A 14972-nucleotide genomic window follows, 5' to 3' on the forward strand; every position below is an offset into this window, starting at 1 on the left:
CAGAGCCGCACAAGCATGCTCACACACACACCACACACACACACACACACGCGCGCGCGCGCGTACAGAAATAGAAGCACACACGAGCACCGACACACGTGCCTGCGAGGGTGCTGCAGATTTCGTGAATGCCTGATTTTTTTATTTCCTTGTGCCTGTTCTTGTGTTTTTCTTTTATGACGAGAATGGTGGTGACGATTTGGCAACCAAAGAACACGCGCACGCGCACCGGTGCTTGGCTTCGACCGCAACGAACCCCCCAAAGACACACCCCACACAGAGGTGTGTGCGCCCCGATGCCTCTCCTTCCTCTTTTGTCCACAGCTGCCTTTCCCGCCAAGGCACTACGCTCCCCGGAGGGAGCGCTCAAGCAGGGTACATATTGTGCTTGTATCGCGCATCTGGCTTCTGCAGAGGGTGAATCGCCACATCTTCCATCATTTGCGTAAACTTGCCGCTTGGATACTTGCCAGAGGGCTGCGCGAGCTGCACTGGCATGGAGGGGCCGCGCAGGTGTGGCAGGGCGTAGTAGCGCTCCATTTCAGGCGTACGTAGAATGCCGCGCTCGTGCTGCTCGATACGGTAGGACTTGCGCGCGTTCTGGGCAACAATGTCACGCGAGACCAGCTCCAGGTGCTGTAGCACTCCCAGTGGAATAACGTTCATGCCAGCGTTGTGCCACCACGTGTACAGCGCCTCTCTCCTGGACGCCGCGTCGGCGATGGTGCGGAGGCCGGAGCTCTGTTCAATGCGCTCCAGGTACGACTGCAGATCCTCGCGCGACCAGCACTGGGCCGTGTATTGATAAATGAACGGGGCTGTGTAGGAGAGGGGAAAGTGCGACGGCGTCTCGTACGCCTGACCGACCTCGGCATAGTAATCCCATTCTGGGGCTCCATTGTTTGCCACGGTGCTCAAGGCCGACACAGTGCGGTGGCAAACGCTGTCCTGGTGAAAGCGAACCGGGTCGTCGGTCCAGCGAGCCCAGGGCCAGTGCCGATAATGGTTGCGGTTGCGCATGCGGTTGTGCCACTCGACGCCGCTGCGGGGGTCCCAGGTGTTCCCGTACTCCTCCGGCATCTTGTGCGCAAGCGGCGATCGCACATGTGCGTTTTTGGGAGCCAGGTAGCGTGCCTTTCGGCGACGATGGGCGTACACCATGACCCGATTCATGTACCCCTTGGCCGTGGAGGCCCATGAGACGTGGGTGGTGCGCAGCATCGCGACTGTTGCTCACCTTGCGCTGTAGTGGAGACGTGAAAACCAAGAAAAGGCAAAAGAAAACCGACGCACAAGCGTGCACCGACAAGCACGCACGAGAGTGTCGTGCTGCCGAATGTAGCGGAAAGGAGAACGAGAACAGTCACCGATGGGGCGAGTACAGAATGTGATGGGAAGAAAAGAGCATGGCTGGCGCAGCCAGGCCGGAGGCAAGCGATCAGTCGTCAGAATCACCTTCACAGGGCGTGCGTTATAGAGTGAGAGGAAGGACGCATGCGGAAAACAAAAGGCACGGACGGTCTTCCAAAGGCACATCACCGCTGCTGCCGCACGCCGCATGCAAAGCGTCCCGATACGACCCGGGCAAGCGAGGTGTGCATGCCCTGCGGCCATCGGAGGGCAGCAGCTCCTGTTCTGTCACCATGTCCGCGACGTCTGCCATTCACCGTCTCCCGTTTGCTCTGCCTCCCCTCCACAGGCCATCTTGCCCAGTGCGCAGGAGCGCGGCAGCGCACAACCACAAACGCGCGCCGTCTACCGCACAAATGGCACGGTACTTTCGCGCATACTCAGTTAACGCTCGTTTTCGTTCCCTTGCACACTTTCTGATGGTCGATAGCCCTACAAGAAGAGTTGAGAGAAGGCAAACACAAACTTCACAAGCGGAGTGGTAGAGTGGGCTGCGGGCCTCACTGGAAGTCGCTCGCTTGCATCCATCATCGACAACCTCCAGAGTAGAGAGGGGCGGGCGAGGAGGAGAGGGGAGGGCCATGAGGAGACGGACGCAGCCGCACCCGCCTTCTCTCTCCTCTCCGCCCACGTTCTTTACCTTCAGTCGACGCCGCTACCAGACTAGAAGTCAAGCTATCAACTCCTCCCCTATCGACCGCAGTACATACACAAACGTATACGATTATTTCCCTTTCTTTTGCCAACGTACGTGAGAGAGGCGAGAGAGGGAGAGATGGAAGAAGCGGGAGAGTGAGTTGCTCCGAGGTCCTTAGCGAGTCCGCCCATCTGTCCCAGCCCATTCGACTGCTGAAGTGTGTGCGGCTGCGCCGCGGAACCCGAGGCCCTGTCGGCGCGAATAGAGGGCGTCCTCTTGTTCAAGAGCACAGATGCGCGTATACGTCGTGTTTACTTGTCCTGGCGAGGCTTCCATGTCGCCTGCCCTTCTATCTTCCTGTCCCACCGGGTGGAGACGTGAAGTGGAAGGTCGGGATGGGAGGTGAGGCGTACTATAAAGACATGCACCGAAGAAGTGACGGGCGAGAAGGCACCATAACGGCAGCGGGGCCCATGCGCAGCGAAGACGGAAACTGGAAGCAGCCCTGGCAGGTGGCATAAAGTCATGGCTTCCACTGGACAAACAAACGTCCATCCTCTCCCGATTGCAGCGCACTGTCATGTCCCCCGATAAGCGGCCAAAGGCCAATGAAAAGAGCACCGCACAGGAGCGACGATGTCTCCTCTGCGCAGGTGGAGGAGTAGAGGGGGGAGGGGGAGGGGGGCTGGCGCACTCACGCGCCTGCTGGAGAAGGAGAGAGGAACACAAGACAACATAAGAGAGCCGAGTTTGTGGCCCGCATTCATGAGTCCGAGGGAAAGCATTCGCCACGTAGCCAAGCGTCTCGCAGCAAATTCATACGTGGGCGGACAAGGTACAGGGCACGTACGCGCTGGCAGACACACAGACACACTAAAACAACACAAAAAAGGTAGCCTTGTCCACGAAAAGGAGACGCGGCTCTGTCTGGGTTAGGCGCCGCTACAGACGGAGGAAGGGAGGGACAGAGGGCGCGAGGAGGAGAAGGTAGAAAAGCACGAAGATAGGGCGGAAAAGACGTGGACGCACACATGCACGCGCGTGCGTATAAGTGCGTGTGCATGTGTGGAGAGGGGGAGCGGCGAGAGGCTCGTCGATACACAGCAGGGTCGAGGAAAGGGTGATCCTAGTAACGCGAGAGAGAAGCTGCAACTGCAGGGACCACAGAAGGAAAATAAAAAAACGATAGACTTTGAGCAGTGCAGCCCGTAAAAGGGGGGAAAAAGAAGAAAACGACGACGAAAAAAAAAATGGACGCGTCTGCGCCCTCTTGTCGGTGTCTGTGTGGGCGGTGTGAGAGGTCTTTTGTGCCTTGTTCGCCTTGGCGTGTGTTGCCTGTTCAACGCGACCGCACCACCGACGAACAAGTCAACGAGCATACACGCATGACACAAGCACAGCTCACTCGCCTCCGCTGCACCACGGCTCATGACGCCGAAAGTAATAAGAAAAGATGTGTGTGCAATGGCATGAGAGGGCGAAGGTGAACAGCGAGGTGAGGGAGGGGGAGGGCACGAAAGACGAAAAGGAACTATAAGGAAGGGCTTGTCGCGTCGCCACATGCGCGCACGAAAAAAAAACGCCTCGATCTATGTCAGCCTCCTCACATGGTGCGTGTACGAAGTGACAGGCAGAGACAGATACCTCTCACACGCACGAATGAGGCGGAGGCAATGGGGAGGGAAGGGAAGGTGGGAGGAGACTCTTCCACTCGTACAACGATGCGACGAAGGAAAAATAAACGCAGTCACACACACACACACACACACACAGACAGCAGCAATAACGGTAGCAGTCACGCCGCCGCATCGCGCAGCTTCTCTCCTTCTCCTTCGTAGTTCACTCTGGCGACGGTGGTGGTGACCACGGACGATGCGCTGCCAGCGCGGTAAGCTCCTGACCAACCCCAAAAGTTTCCCTCAAGAGCACTTGGCACACAAATGTGGCCACGAAGCCCATGACGGCATAGGAAACGGTGCGCCCGTGCACGTCCCAAAGCCACCAGTGTCGGTGAGTGCGGAGCGACCAGACTTGCTGACTGTTCAAGTACCCGTCCAGCTCCTCCACCGTTTCCGTGTTGCTGCGTGAATTCAGCGCGTTCTTGCCGTCAGCGGCGGCCGCGGCGGCTTTCTCGTCTTGGCCAAATCCGCCGTTGAAGCGGTCACTTTGCATGGGGAGAGAACCATTGGCGGTGACGGGGATGCAGGAGCGCGAGCCTCGCTCGTTGCCAAGCGTGGTCAGCCCGACCACCTTCGCCATGGCCAAGTAGGGCTGCCGAAGCGACTTGGGCAACCGCGGCGCGCACTCACCCGACAAGAACTTGAAGACCGCCTTCAGTACAACGGCGGCGATGAGCAACGACAGCTCCCTGCTGGCAAAGACAACGGCCATGCACACGACCCACTGCATCAGAAAGCTGAAGGAGAACACCACGTCGAGCATGTGGTCGGATTGCGGGCGTGCGGCCAGGGTACCGTAGATTGCGTAGAATCTCCAGAGGCCGATCGCAGAGCCCATCACCGCACCGGTGAAGCGCAGGCTATCAATGTAGCACGGGCACGGGTCATGGGGGGTGGCATGGGCCATGGAGAGCAGGTGCACGGTGACGTACAAAAGCAGGTACGCCCACCACGGCGTGTCGGCACGCTGCAGGATGCTGGCCTCCCACCCATCGAGGAAGGCGACGTGGGAGAGAACAGTAAGGAAGGCCACCACACCGCCACCAATCAAGTCACCGACCCAGTGCATGCCCAGGTAGATGCGCGAGAAACTGACGTGCGCGAAGTAGCAAACGGCCGCCAGCCAGCACAGGAAGGCGTGATCAGGGAAGGCGTGCACCAGTTGGCAGTACAGCAAGAAGGAGAAGACGCCGCTTTGGCAGGAGTGGGTGCTTGGGAAGCCGTACTCGTTGTCGTGAGCGTCGCGCTTGCCGTGCAGCTGAAGCGGTGGACACGGCGGACGTGGGCAGCAGAAAGCGTCCTTCATGGTGCTGGTCACGTACTGCCCCACCCATAGCATCGACGCCATTTGCACACTGCTGAGAGGCGCACCAAGCCAAGCCGTCGTCGGAATGAACAGAATGTAGAATTCAGCCTCGCCAGTGAAGCTCCACAACTGGAAGTATGGCACGAGCAGCGGCTGCAGTGGGCCACCTATGCGCTGCGCCTTCTTGATCCACCACACTTGCTGCTCGTTACAGAAGCAGGAGATGTACCACTCGCGAAACACAACCGCCCGCTGCGGGGGGCGCCACTGCACGAGATTTTCGTGCACCGTGAGCGGCGACGCCACCACATCGCTTGAAACTGCCGCCGGTGTCACGACGGTCATGGGAACCTTGATTGCCGACTCGACGGTGTCGCCGACTTGGGGTGCATCTGTGCCGAGGCTATCGGAGTTTTCCGCGAAGTCTGACGGGTTGCTCTCCCCCTCTCTGTTGGGGCCTTTCAGCACGATACCCAGCGAGATTGGCTTCGACTTACCACTAGCAGTGCCATTGGCAGCTGGGTTGCCGCCGCCGCGGGGGTAAGGCCAGCCACTGTTGTTCCCGTTGCATGGTGCAACGCCGGCTATGCCACCATTCCCAATGCCATTTGTGGTATCGTCAGTACATGTGGCGCTGACAGCAACGCCTTCTCGAACAGCATCCCTGCGGGTCGATGCCAGCGTCGTCAACGGTGGCGATGGCACCGGCGTGAAGTCCTGAGCGGAGGAGGGGCCAACAAAGTGGCTGGCAGGCTTTGATGTCACGACGAACATTGGGTGTGTGGCTGTTGACATGCCAGCAACGCAACGAGAGCCCTCCAGCACACACACACACACTACTCGGCTGGCGAGAACGACGGAGAGCGATGCAGGTGGCCGAGAGTGGAAGACGAATGGAGAAGAGTGTGTGTATGTGTGCTCCCCGCGCTGCTCCCAAAAACAAACCGCACAAGAACAAAGTAAAAAAGAATGGAGGATGAGAAAGAAGCATAGGAAGGAAAGGGACCAAGGCACCAGCAACGACTCAAGCAGTTGCAAAGAGCGGCGAGACGCCGAACACGGGAGAGACAAGGGAGAGAGAGAGAGGGGGGGGGCATAAGGCAGGATTCACAGAAGGTAGGTAAAAGGTATGCGAGGGGTGGGTGGGTAGGGGTCGACCCTTTAGCACACGAGCGACGAGGAGAGGCAGGGGTGGTTGAGTAGAAAACGGCACACAAAATGTGCAGCAGCAAACACGCACGCAGAGAGGCACAACCAAAGATACAGCAAGAAGAGGGGGTGGAGGCGAGGGATGTGTGCGCGGAGGTGAGAGTGTCAACAATGAAAAGGCGCAACGACAGAAGAAAAGAAGGGAGAGGGAGAGGGAGAGGGAGAGGGAGAGGGAGAGGGAGAGGGAGAGGGAGAGAGAGAGCAAGGACAAGGAGCACGTGCGAGAGAAGAACCAAAAAGTACAGTGGGCAAGCGGAATGGCGACGAGGAGCGCGGAGAAGGAGGGGAAGGCGTGCGGTGTTGCAGGCGTTGCACACAAGCTCCAGAATCAACGACGACGGCAAGGGAACAATAAAAACGGGGAGAAAAAGAGTTGAAAGTCACACAAGGACGCACCGACAGGCAGACAGAGGAGCGAGATGTGCAGAGCGGAAAGCTTGCGCGAAAGGGTATCGGCAAAACGCAGCACAGGCCGAGAGAGAGAGAGAGAGCGGAGTTGTGTGTGTGTGTGTGTGTGTGTGTGTGTGTGTGTGTGTGCAGATGAGCCAGTAAGCCACTCTGCTCCCTGCGTTCACCCAACCAAAATTGCGCAGCTCGAATTCGCCGGCTCGCAACAGTGCCGCGATCTGACCAAGACGGAGAGGACGTTGCTCTGTATAGAGAGAGGGGGAGCGCAGAGGTGGACGCGCGATACGCTACAATCGACGCTGTGCTCAGGCAGTGCGTATCCTGACCGTCACCATCGAAGAACGCTCGGCAACAATACAGGTGGGGTATATTGGAGAGCGCCGCCTCATCCGAGAGAGAGAATAGCAAGACTGATGCCGCACTTCTGCTCTGTGAGGGGAGTAAGAGGGTATACGAAAGGGTTGAAGGTCTCGAAGAGGGAGGGCTACGTCGTGCAGTGTCGTCGTTCTCAGGAACGCTCGCACGCAAGCAATCGAAGCCGTATCTACCCCGCCTCCCCAGCACCGTGCCCAACAGAGAACGCGTGTAGGAGTGTGGGGACTGACACTAGAAGCTGAGAAGGGAGGACGCAGAGAGAGAGAGAGAGAAGGTCGTGAAAAAAAAGTGCGCACGCCACGAATCAGAGTCAACTCAAGCAACAGCGGAGCATTAAAAAAAAAGTGGCGGAGGACACGGTGGGTGAGGAAGAGAAACACCGCAAAGAAGCAACCAAAAGACGCGAGAAAAGGCAAAGGAAGAGGCGTGCGCACCGATACACGAGGGCGATACTTTGGCCTCGTTTCGTTTTCCGAACGGTTGCGGTAGTAACGATGACGTCCACACGGCACCTCATGCAATGTGCATATCCGGGCGCACGTGAGGAAAGATGCACATGAACACACCTCTCTATGTCTGCAACCAAACCGCATAAAAGGGCACACACCCGCGCCTAGAGGAAGAGGAGGGCGGAACAGGGAGTGCTAAGTGCTTTGGTACACCTGAGGCACATGAAGCCATCGAAACAGTCGCCAAGCAACCAAAAACAATGACACACAACGAGGAGCAAAAACAAAAACACGAAAAGAAGAGGTGGGAGAACGACGAATGTGAAGGGATGTCGAGATGGAGAAGCGGTAGTTGCTCCGCTTCTGCATACCCGTCTGCTGCGCCACGGGCAATGATGACGCAGTATGACGCATGCTTCTTCCGTTCCGCATCGCTAATGCCTCCGTAATGCGGTTTGTCCAACAAAGGGAAGGAGGAGGCGCACAAAAAAAAATGGCACCGCACCACCCTGGACACGCAGATGCCGCTGCACACCAAGTCGCCCGAATGGAGTGATCAAGATGATGGGCCGAGAGCCGAAACCCGACGGGGCCTCTACGCCCCCGTCCACTATGCACGTTTTTTTCTCGGTTTTGTAAGTGTGATCGAGTACTGCGCACATGGAAACAGTGAAGAAGGACGGATAGCAGAAGCAGAAAACACAAAGCAGAAGCCGCCCCGAGCGGCAGCCTGGAGAAACGACACCAAGGGGTCACAAAAACAAAAGCGGCACCGCTACACACTCGCAGCGCGCGAGGGGAAAGGGGGTAGGGCATGGCACAGCAGATCAGCAACTGAGCGTGAAGGGGGGCAGAGCACCCCTCCGTGCCCCGTCCCTCAACGAGCCAGGCAATTTCTTGGTATTATCTGAAGACGGTAGCAGATGACGCCAAGTGAAAGAAGGCGCACAAGGAACCAAGGGGGGGGGGTTAAACCACACTCATAAACAGGGAACGAGAAGACGCAAAAGACGGGGAAAAAAAGGGCCACATCACCAAATCTCTCGCACAACGCCGCGTACTGTTCGCCGGCGCCACGGCTCCTCAGCTCTGACCAACTCAGACGTTTTGTTTTTATTGTCGCTACCCCTCCCCCCTCTCTCCCGCCTCATGGCTCACGCGACGTGCCGCGCGTCCATGTCCACACTGTGCGTCGGCCCGATCCACTGCTGCCGTTGCGCCGAGCCTCGGCAGACCGCGGCGACAGCAAGTCTACTGGGGCAACAAGACGGTCTCGATTGCTCGTATACGCGGGTGGAAAGGCAGCGGCGACACCGGCGCCCTGTGGCGCCCTGGAGGCAGAAACACCCTTATCACCATCCGCTCTTGCGGCTTTAGGGGGTGATGACTGGGCGGCGATCGCGGCTTCGGAGGCGCGCTGGCGCTTTGCTCCCATGGCTGCGGCCTCGGCAACGAGTGTCGCCGAGCGCGAGGCAACACGCACGGTGAAGTGGCCGTCGAAGCGTTGTGTGCGCGGGCGTGAGTCGTTTCTCAGGCAGGCGTTCGAAGGGTGGTTGTCGCCATCGAGCGTTACGTTAGCAGCCGGTGGCACAACTGCAGTGCTGCCGCAGGCACCAGGTGCACCCTCCGTCAGCCACGTTTCTCTCGTGCCGCGGTTCACGTTGGCGGCGGGCACGGCCGTCACCCGCTCGAAGCAGCACTCCGGTGCAAAGCCGATACGTTTCTTTTCACGGGGGGGGCTTTGGTCATCAGCTGCGCCACGCACACACGCATCCGTCACGGATTTTGATGGCGGCCCGTGAGGGCTTTTCGCAGCGGTAAGCGGAGACATCACACTGGTGGCCACTTTAGCGGCTGCACCTTGCTCGTCGGAAGGTCTGCAGTCACGAGGCTGCTCACTTGAACCCCCCTCCGTCGCTGGCGCCACGACAGATGCGACAACGAACGGGGCAGGCACCGCCGTCGAGCCCACCTCGATGCACCGCATCAGCTTTTCTCTCAGCAAGAGGAGCAGCTGACGCACAGCCGCAGCCGGCATGAGCGTCGCCTCACGGCGTGGACCGAGCCCCACGGCACTTAAGGAGCCTGAGCTCGACTCATCTGCAGCAGAGGAAAGAGGTGTGCAGTTGCTTGGCGCAACGGGCGCGCCGGACCGTCTAGGATCCGTTGGCCCTTTCCCGACCGAGAGAACCTGGGCATGGCACTTCTGCAGAAAGGCCCGTCTCGCACCACGCAACTCCTGCGCCGCGTCGGCACTGGCCCGTGCAGCTCCCCTTGCGTGCGCCTCCGCAAGCCGGAGCTCGGCATCGCCTGGCGTGTGTTTTGCGGCGAGCTCTTCACGCTTCGCCTGCTCTTCGGCAATAAGTGCTTCCTGACAGTGCAGCTCCTGCCGTAGCGCCTCGGTGCGCCGTTGCACCGCGCGGAGGTCGACCTGTGTCAGCTGCTGCTGCTTTTGCAGAGCACACACAAGCCCGTACAGCTCCTCCGCAGAGCCGGGTCGACCCGGCATGGCTTGCAGTGATGCAAACAGCCACAAAGCAACAACCAAAAGAAGCGAAAACGCCGACGTCGCTCGATTGACGCTGTCGGCAGTCGCACCATAATGGAAGCGAGCGAGATCACCCGCGTAGCCAGTGCGCGCAGCAGCCGCGGCACACACATACAAAAAAAGTAGCGGAGGCACTCCACCTCCAGCGTACTCGCAGGAGCGACTACACAGACACAGACACTTACAGCACTGCGAGAGAAAGAGAGACGTTGCGGCTGCCGAGTTGCACGGTGCTGTCAAAGACGGCCCTTCGAGGCGGGGCCCGGGAGGAGGGAATACGGAGCGGCACGCACTCTGCAATGGAGATGCGTTTACGTGTCTGTCAACACGTGTGCAGTATCAAGAGGAGCGAAAAGAAGGAAGGAGAGATGAGAGTGCACAAGGTGCCTGAACGACGCCCGCCCCTTCGAGGAAAAAGGGGGAGAAGAGCGTGGTGAGCGGCGCGGCTCTTGAGGGCAATGAGCGCGGTAGACGGCATCGGTGGTGGAAGTGGTGCCTCTCTGATGCCGCCACCCACGGCCTCCGCTCTCCACCCGCACCCTGCTCCCCGCACGTGAATTTAGTTTCGCAGCAGTGATCAGAGACTGTGGGATATGAAGGGGGATGGAGTCGGAAGAGCGGTGCGGCGACACTCCTCGCCAGACGCCGTGTGCTTCTTTACCACATACCTCTCCGCCTCTCTCTCTGCGTGTGTGTGTGTGTGTGTGTGTGTGTGTGTGTGTGTGTGTGCGTGTACGTTTTTGTGCACAGGATACATTGCGAAGATGGCGTTTACTCTGTTCCTCTTGGTTGTATACTTTGTTGAAGGCTGCAGCACAATCTCGCCTTTACAAGTAATGGTAATTACACACCGGCTTGCCATGAACGAGGACGAGTGAAGGAGTTGAGCGGTGCTTTCCTATCGCATCCTATCCCCCTTCACGGTCTCTAAGTGAAACAGGAAGCCCCCTCCAACAGCGCCAGAGCCGCTTCCTGACACCACACCACCTCGCGACACAGATCCACCAGCTTTTGTGGAGCACCAGCAGCGTACTCCCACTCCTCTGGAAGGCTGTCCGGCGGCGCGGCAGCAGATAGCGCGGAAGCGCCGCCGCTGCCGTGTTTGTGACCCGTGCCCATGAGTTCTGCTTCTGCGGATCTGGAGAGCGCATGGCGCTGCAGGGCCTTCGCCATCATGCTCTGTCCTGTTCCCGTAATGTCGCCGCAGATGCTCACCACCGCCTCCACTTGACACCATGCCAGAGCAACAGAGCCTTTCTTGGGTCTCACGTCGGCAGTGTTGGTGGCATTTGCCTGCAGTAAGTGGTCCAAGGGTTGTGGATGCGGCAAAATCGGGGAAGATGTATGCTGCGTAGAGGCAGGTGGAGGTGTCGAGAGCGTTGCGTTCACCGGCGAAGGCGCCGGCTCGCGGCGGCGGAGCCGCTGCGGACAAGCGTAATGGAGTGAGGTGACCAGCTGCACGTCTTCGCCGGCGCTGGAGGGGACAGACCTGTGAACGCCACGGAAGTCATCGGCCGCGGCGAACGAGTCCGAGTCGCTCGTTTCCGTGCCCGAGCCGCTGCGCTCCCTGGTTGCCAGCGACTCATCAGGTGCAGCCTGTAGAAGCGTCCACACGGGCACCACAGACACCTGCGTCTCTAGCGCGACGTCCATGGACGAGGACTCTTTCAGCCGCTGGCTGGTGTCTCTGCAGGCGCGCTCACTGCCTTTGCCCTCCCCATGCTTCCCATCTACTGTGCTGCCTTCGAGTGACACACCATGCGTGTGGAGTCGTAACAGCAGCGAGGGGTCCTCAAAGAAGGCCAGCCGGCCGCCAGAGCCGTCGGGTGCGCCATCCGCGTCGGCCCATTCCTCCGGTATGACAGCGTGACTGCAAGGCGACTGCTGCAAGCGAAATCGAGCGAACGAGACGCCGAACCGCGTCGGCGGTGCTGGCAGCTGCGCGTCAACACTCGCATTCTTGCACGTTCGCGAACCCGACGCCTTCGCGGGTGCAGCGTGCCGGTGCTTGGCTTCCGCGGCTGCAACAGGCCGTTGTAGAAAGAAGAACGAGTGCAACCCCAGCTCATAGCTGGGCCGCAGCGTGCCCAGCTCATTGCGGGTGACGAGGGCAGCGACGTAGCACAGCATCTCCTCCAGCGGCATGGCCAGCAGAAAGGCGGTGTACGGGTTGCTGCACCGCGTCCAATACGCATTCAGTAGCGGTACCGGCGACGACAGGTGCGCCCCTGTGTTCGACTGCTTCACGTAGGTGCTGGACTGCTGCTGCGCAGCGGTGATGTACAGTTGCCTCGAGGCGACGCCGTTACTCGGGTCGTTGTGGCGCAGTGGAAGGCACGAGAAGACCTTCTGAAGCGCACTTGACACGCTGTGCGGATGGCGTCCATCCCCGCCAGTGCTGTTCCTGAAGATGCTCGCGGCCACCGCAGCGCTCACGTTCGCCTGGCGCGGTGTCGATGTCGCGCCACTAGTGGGAGCTGGTGCGGCCCCCGCTGTGGTACCGGTACCCTGTTCATTTGGTGTCTGCGTGTGGAACATCTCTTGCCAAAGCACCTGGTGCACGTATTGTGCGACGCCCACCTGCTCACCAGCCGCCGAGTTGGCGGACACTGCGGACGACGTCTCCTTCGCCGCGTCCAGAGCGTCCTCGAGTGCTGTCACTGCGAAAAGGGCATCGTGGAAGGTTGGCGTGTAAGGGGCAGTGCTGTGCGTGCATGCAAACACCAAAGCGGAGGCTAGCGGTGCGTTTGTTCTGGTCGAAGGCACCTCGACACGAGAGCAGGCCTTTGACACGGTGGACTCCAGAAGCAACTGCACCGACCGCAACGACGACAACGGTGGCACGGATGCCGAAGACGGCGCACGTGGAAAGGCCAGGCAAAAGGCCAAGGCGTCGCCAACAGTGATGAGGAGCACGTCCATTACCACCGCCGCGGAAGGCTTGCCTGCGGCTTCACCCATGCGCATTGGCCAGGATGTCCAGCTGAGCGCATCGGCGGCTGCCGCACTTGCATGAGGCCTGCACAACGAGAGAGGTGCCGCGTAGCGAGCCAAACGGTCGATCGCAGCAGCCGACAGCAGCACCTGCTCCTCGTGACTGAGAAGCATCGAGAACTTGGCAGAGGCAAACAGCAGACCCGATGGCGAGTAAACAGCCACGAGAGGCGTCACGCCTGCCTGCGCTGTTGACGCCGCGCGATCTTTAGCAGCGGTTTCCCTCCCCCCATCGCCGCCGGTGCAGTGCTCACCAGCCCACAGATCATGCAAGAGGAGGCGCCCCAGGTCCGTGGCTTGACTCGTGCGCATCGGCCTCTCGCTGCCCGCAAGCAACCGCGCAATCGCCCACACCAACACCCTGCCGCTTTCCTCGGCCGTGCGTGCCACGGCGGCCCAGCTGGAGCTTTGCCTGAGCAGCTTGTCACTCCGCCGTCGCAAGTGCGAAACACAGTGCACCCGCACCGCGCAGTAACACCCCTGCTCGGACGCGCAAGAGGCACAGTTGCGCCCGTGGCCCTCTCCTGCTCGCACGGCGCCGACGCGCACGTGCTCTAGCTCTTCGAGAAGAACGGCATGAAGCGATCTTGTAAAGCCGCCAGTGCCGGTAGAAGCGCTTCCTATTGAGGTCAGTGCAATCCTTTGAGCGTCGACGACCCCACCACCGCAGGGTGCGGATGCGGCTTCCTTCTGCTGGCACTTCACTGGCCGCGAGGAGAGCTGAAGGTGGATCGCCAGCACGCTCAGTGGCACAACACCTTGCGGTAGAAAGAAAAGCAACGAGCGACGGCGCAGCGCAGCGGCGTAGCTCAAGGGAGGTCGTATCACCAGCGAGGTCGACCCGGGAAATTCGGAGAAGGCGGTGGACGGATGCGCGGGCAGCGTGTTTGCAGTGCCGGATGCCACTTGTGGTAGTGTGCGTGCCGCGTGGTTCGGCTTTGTTGTGGCCACCATATCCGAAGAGAGCGGCTGCAGGGACAGTTTTTCTGCAGCCCCGGTCACATCCTCGGCGGCGGAGTAGCCCTGCATAAGCTTGGAAAGGAATCGTCGATTGGACGAGGTGCCGACGCTTCTGGGGGTGTTCTGCGGAGTGCTGCCTGTCTCTTGGCTCCGTGCGAGCCACAGCGCAGGTGGCACGCGTGGCCCACCATCATCCTCATGCACGATAGCGGCCTCAGCGCTCGCCACTGCCGTCAGTGGCGGCGGTGCGCGGGTGCAGAGTGCGTCCAACAGAACTTGCACACCGCGCTCGCTCGTGCTGCAGAGCACCGCAAAAACACGATTGAGCAGCAGGCGCAGCGGTGGCGAGTCCGACAGCCCGGCGTCCTCCTCGTCACCGACGGCAACCGTCGTGAGGCCAAGGTGGCCCCCCAAGTTGCGTTGATCAACGATGATGCAAACATTCACACTCTCATTCGTGCCAAGAACACCACACGAATCGCTGTTGTTACAGCCAGAGATGGCAGGGGCATTGTCGCTCAGTGTGGTGAAGGTGTGTAGCTGCCGAAGGCAGAATGGGACCTGAAAGAGCCGCGCCATTCCATCCAGCTTGGGGACGCACCGGCCGTGAGAAGGAGCTGCGTAGCAATAGCCACCGCTGCACTCGACGCGAACCCACGACATGGCGACGCTATCAACTCCTTCCTCTCTCTCTCACACACTTTGTGCCTCCCTACAGTACACCTTGAAAGAGGCAACGCAGAGTGGACGTGCTCATGAACGCCTCTCTATAGGCCTCTATGTGTGCGCGTCCGTGTGTGTCTATGCGTATCGCTCACGTGCTTCCTGCTCAGCCGTGGACTCGGCAGAGAAAGGCCAACAGGCAAAACGAAAAACGGACGAATAAAGAGGAACAAAGGACCTCTACCAGGAGCACGCTGATGGCTCGACGTGTATATGTATGACCCTGCCCCCTTCTCTCTCTCTCTCTGTCTATGTACGTTTATGGACGCGGAAT

General features: G+C 59.7%; 4 protein-coding genes across 4 annotated transcripts; all 4 read right to left on the bottom strand.

Annotated features, from left to right (window-relative positions):
• Nucleotides 1-366: 366 nt before the first annotated feature.
• On the bottom strand, nt 367-1221 carry LMJF_32_2280 (conserved hypothetical protein; the record flags this gene model as incomplete). Its single annotated transcript, XM_001685499.1, has 1 exon — nt 367-1221. One exon carries the CDS (start codon nt 1219-1221, stop codon nt 367-369), a length of 855 nt encoding a protein of 284 aa, XP_001685551.1.
• A 2665-nt stretch (nt 1222-3886) lies between these two features.
• Nucleotides 3887-5806, bottom strand: LMJF_32_2290 (putative sphingosine-1-phosphate phosphatase; the record flags this gene model as incomplete). Its single annotated transcript, XM_001685500.1, has 1 exon — nt 3887-5806. One exon carries the CDS (start codon nt 5804-5806, stop codon nt 3887-3889), a length of 1920 nt encoding a protein of 639 aa, XP_001685552.1.
• Nucleotides 5807-8620: 2814 nt separating this feature from the next.
• LMJF_32_2300 (hypothetical protein) lies at nt 8621-9982 on the bottom strand (the record flags this gene model as incomplete). Its single annotated transcript, XM_001685501.1, has 1 exon — nt 8621-9982. The coding sequence occupies one exon, from the start codon at nt 9980-9982 to the stop codon at nt 8621-8623; it is 1362 nt and encodes a 453-aa protein (XP_001685553.1).
• Nucleotides 9983-10948: 966 nt separating this feature from the next.
• LMJF_32_2310 (conserved hypothetical protein) lies at nt 10949-14638 on the bottom strand (the record flags this gene model as incomplete). Its single annotated transcript, XM_001685502.1, has 1 exon — nt 10949-14638. One exon carries the CDS (start codon nt 14636-14638, stop codon nt 10949-10951), a length of 3690 nt encoding a protein of 1229 aa, XP_001685554.1.
• Between the last annotated feature and the right edge of the window lie 334 nt (nt 14639-14972).

Source organism: Leishmania major, chromosome 32 (assembly GCF_000002725.2).
Source record: "Leishmania major strain Friedlin complete genome, chromosome 32".
Lineage (NCBI taxonomy): Eukaryota > Euglenozoa > Kinetoplastea > Trypanosomatida > Trypanosomatidae > Leishmania > Leishmania major.